The sequence below is a fragment of the Macrobrachium nipponense genome, chromosome 8 (assembly GCF_015104395.2).
Source record: "Macrobrachium nipponense isolate FS-2020 chromosome 8, ASM1510439v2, whole genome shotgun sequence".
NCBI lineage: Eukaryota > Metazoa > Arthropoda > Malacostraca > Decapoda > Palaemonidae > Macrobrachium > Macrobrachium nipponense.
In genome coordinates, this window is record NC_087203.1 from 14,182,800 (window position 1) to 14,187,240 (window position 4,441).

The 4,441-nt window shown below is 42.2% G+C and overlaps 1 protein-coding gene across 1 annotated transcript in view; it reads right to left on the reverse strand.

Annotated features, from left to right (window-relative positions):
* LOC135222619 (uncharacterized) overlaps positions 1–2,095 on the reverse strand; it is a 22,686-nt gene extending 20,591 nt beyond the window's left edge. Inside the window, exon 1 of the mRNA XM_064260727.1 lies at positions 881–2,095. Within this exon, the coding sequence (XP_064116797.1) occupies positions 881–1,054 (174 nt within the window). The 5' untranslated portion in view covers positions 1,055–2,095. The remainder of the gene's footprint in view (positions 1–880) is intronic.
* Positions 2,096–4,441: the final 2,346 nt, after the last annotated feature.

Consider the following 4,441-nt stretch of genomic DNA (forward strand, 5'->3'; position numbering starts at 1 on the left):
TAAAATTAAAACAATAACTTGAAAGGAACATCTACAAGGTAAGAACTAAAAAGTTACCGAAAGATGCCTATAGCGAACGTGGAAAGTAAACAAACAGACAATTAGGCTATAAACAGTGTCGTATGGTCTGCGATTGGGTGTTTAGTCTTGGTACATTAGTTTTTATGAAAAGCGATTCCAACACCATCAACTCGTCGTATTTACGGGCAGATCCAATTATTTTAAAATCATTTATGTCCAAGTGGGCACCACAAATCCTAGAATGGTTCCGAACACACACACACACAAGGACACACACACACACACACAAGGACACACACACATATATATATGCATAATTATGGTTATACAGTGACACGTTGCGAAGCATTTAACAGGTATACAGAAAAATGTTTCTCTTGATAGGGAAATGGGAGGTTTTCATGAAGGGTGGGACAAAAGTCTTCGCCACTGTCATCTTCAAACTGCACTAGACCTTCAGTATATACACATTCGCACACACACATATATATATATATATATATATATATATATATATATAGAATATATATATATATACATATATATGTGTGTGTGTGTGTGTGTGTGTGTGTGTGTGTGTAAGTATATCATTGTGATGCATGTATTTTGAAAATCAAAAGATGCTTGATAGGAAATTAAAGTTTTATGAATTAATAAAATTTGACATAACTTGAGAAAACGTCATTGTTGAACTGACAGCTAATACTTGACATTACAATTGCTTTTATTGAGAAAATAAGCTGAAGGACTTTAGTAATTGAGGCGAGACAGAGACGCAAACGTGAGCATAATACCTTGAGTATGAGGTTCAGCCCGCGGGCGAACTCTGCACTTACTGGAGAGCGACCTGAAGGCTTACCTCGACCCTGCTGTTTTCATCGTCACCCTCGAAGCTGATGAGAGACGACCTCCGCAGTGTCGGCGGAGGATGATCTGGCGACGTCTCTCGGCGTTCTCCGCCAGCCGCGCCTCCAGCTGCGCTGCCCTTATTGGAAGTTTCGGGGCTGACCCTGTTCTTCTTCGCCTCGCCCATCCTCAATGAGTCCCTCGAGCCCTCGGACTCCCTGCTGCGCTTTAATGAATGAGGAGTGAATCGCTGCCTCGGAGTTTTCTTTTTGCTTTCGTTCGCTCTCTTTCCTTTCTCTTTTTCTCTTTCTGTCGGTGTCACCTGTTGGCCTCGGTCACCTCCATGAAGACGAAAACGCCACCTCTAGGGGACGGCCTCTAACGCCAGGTTCCTTTCGTTCTTGCTCTGCCCTCGAGGTTCCTGCACCATAGTAATATTCTGGCAGAACTCAGGTGCCCTTCGCTGCGCCGCAGGTTTCCTTCCCCAGAGGCCGCGCTGATTAGGCGAAATTCGAAGGAGTTGACGGAAGGCGAAGGACGCGGCAGGATACACGCGGCATGGGCGCAGAGGCAGAGAGCCAGGCAGGGCAGGGATGGTATCAGTGCGTTTCCAAAGAGAAGAGTCCTATTTTTGCGCAATCACATCAACGCATCCTCGTCCTTCCCCCCTTCCCGACTTCCTTAGACAGACAACCGTCCCCTGTGTCTCTCCTCCCGGATCCAGCCAACTCCATCCCCCTGTCCCCTCCCGCCTTGATCACATGCCGAAAATATGTACCGCTTTGTCCCAGGGCCTTTCAGGGTTCCGGGTCGATTCCGATATTAGGCTCGAGAAATCGATACCTGATGAGGGAGAATGGCTCCTTTGGTAGTCTCCGGGACGACGGCGACCTCCAGTATGCAAGAGGGCGGGTCTCCGCTCCACCTTGAAGGTCGTTAATCTAAAGGACGAAAAGTAACACTAATTACCAATAACGCTTCATTATCATAATGCCTTTGACCTTCCGCTTCCCCAGGCCATGATGCCAGCGAGAGAGAGAGAGAGAGAGAGAGAGAGAGAGAGAGAGAGTCTGTATCATTGCTACTTTTGTACTTTCAGTCAGAGAAAAGCTTTAATATCAATTCGTGACAGTATTATTATTTATTTTCACTGACATGAATTTCCGGGAGTGTATATTTGAGATTTCAACTCAAAGCCCATTATATTTTTCTCTTTAGTATGCCGTATCATTTTCAAATTAACATTGTAAAACTTCTCCAGTCATTTAAGTCGGTCATTTCTGTATTGGTGTTGTTGCAGAATTTTGAATCTAGATTGAAATGTTCAATAACACAGCCATTTTTTATTCCCGCCCTACGCATTCTATACTCATGTACTAGCAAACAATTCATCGATTTTATGTGAAAAAAATGTAATCTCCTGATAAATGTGCATTTTTCGTACCCGTCTCATCGCATAACGAAAGAAAGAGGAGCCAGGATCTCTGCTTATCGTTAGAGATGTTTTTTTTAACGTCAATCTTGACAGTCGCGAAGAAATCGCGTGTGCCCTTGGCGCTGGAATATGGATGGTGTCCGCTCGCCATCTTTCCCACACTAAATGAACAACCAGGCGCGATAACGATGTCAAGTCACCTGCTAACGTGTTTACTGATGTCAATTGCCTGCCAATCTCTCCTCTGCCAATAACCACGTAATTGCTGCCACCTGTCTCAAGGTGTCCACTCCAAATCCTTTACACTGTCCCTTGTTTTGCATCTCATTCCTTCATAGACTCAAAAGGTAATAGTGTCTGGGGACAGGAGGTTACAAGCTCCAGTTATAAGTGACCGAGAGTTTTATAATTTTTCTTATCATATACATCCGATGAAAAGAAATGATTGAATGTGAATTCCTTTATATCCTCTGTAAACTAGAGAGCCAATGTTGTTGGTAGTATTAAGGAAAATAAAGGAAGCCATTTCACCTTCCTGTAGAAAATTCAATGGGGGTTCGAAACAAAATGTCTTGGAAAACAATATGGAAGAAAAGGTCACTCATCAAAGTGCTTTTTTTACTAGTGAAAATATTGGGCGGATTTCCTTATTACTGGAAGAATAAGAAATATTTTTCCCAAGTCACAAGATCGATAGTGATTTCCATTTGGTCTTTCATCCTTGTGATGATCCTTTTGACCTTCTCTCTGTCGAGTATCTTACACGCACCAAAGAGCGACAACGAGGGACTTACAGCAGAGGTTACGGGATATATACTTAGCTATGGGACTTACGGCACCATGTTGCTCTTCTTTCCTTGTTTCGTTCTTCGAAGTTTCTGTCTGGCTGACGCTGTGAACAAGATGACCGAGAATCGCGTCCTCCTCATGAGAAGAATCCTAACGAGCAAGGACAAACCCCAGATCTTGTACATAACAGGAAGTATTATTACTCTGGGCTTCATCAACTACTCGGCGATAAGGCTTTGCTTAGAGAGAAGGAGAACCGCCTATTACATCACTTCCAGTTTGTGTGACTTCATCAACGAGGCGATAGTGATGACAGTAAGTCTTCTGCTATACTCGCTGGTCAAAGTCTTGAGTCTGGAGGCAGTGGAAGTCGTCGATTCCCTCTGTGGAAAGTTGGGAGAGGGAAAAACATCTCAGATGGAGGAAGACAGCGAGTGCCACGTTTTATCCATAAGTCAGGGGATACCAAATGGAAGTCCTACTACAGTGCCACACACCTGTATATTCCCTGTAAGTATTCGGCAGTTATTTTTGTAAGCTTTTCAATGCCATTTTTACTCTAAATATTCGTTCCATAAATCTATTATTATTATAATGATATTTTTCAGTGCATTGATTTACTATGTGGGAATGCAAGCAAAATTATAATACATTTTAACGGATCAAAATAAATCTACAACTGCACTAAAATAATTCTATACATACATGGATATGGAAACCTTAATGTGAAAAACTTAAAGATGGATTTCTTAAAAACTTCTTCAGAAGTTTAGCTTTACCTTTTTAATAAAACACCACATAGGAAATTTCCCAATGAACAAGCAAATCAACAAGAGTGGATTATCGCTGCTTGATCTCTAATAATTCCAATTATTTGGATTGCTTAACTTTCTCTTAAAACCTGTCGTTTACAGGTAGCTATGTAAACAGAAGATTGGGAAGCGCATTCAATCTTCTCCATAGTTAGACTTCTTTTCTTCAACGATGCCAGTGACGAATCTTCTTTTGGGTCTGATCATTCTTCTAGTAATAATGTGTCAGCTACATTTGAACAGTCACTATCAACAGCATAATGGAACCATAGTATAGTTATTCCTACATTAATGCATTAGTATGGAAGTTATCTATTTCTTCGAATACTCTTTGGTATTTTTAAACAGGGTTCCAGAAGTCATCACGGGAAGCCATCAGTGATTCAGACAGTGGTTACAGAACAAGCTGGGAGGTCCAACGTGTCCATGACTGACCGAGATTACTGTAGGGAAGTCTCACGTCGCCTGATGGTTTTGGACGAAATTCTCCTGAAGGTGATGGACTACATGGGGCCCTTGGTAGCGTTAATCTTTTTCA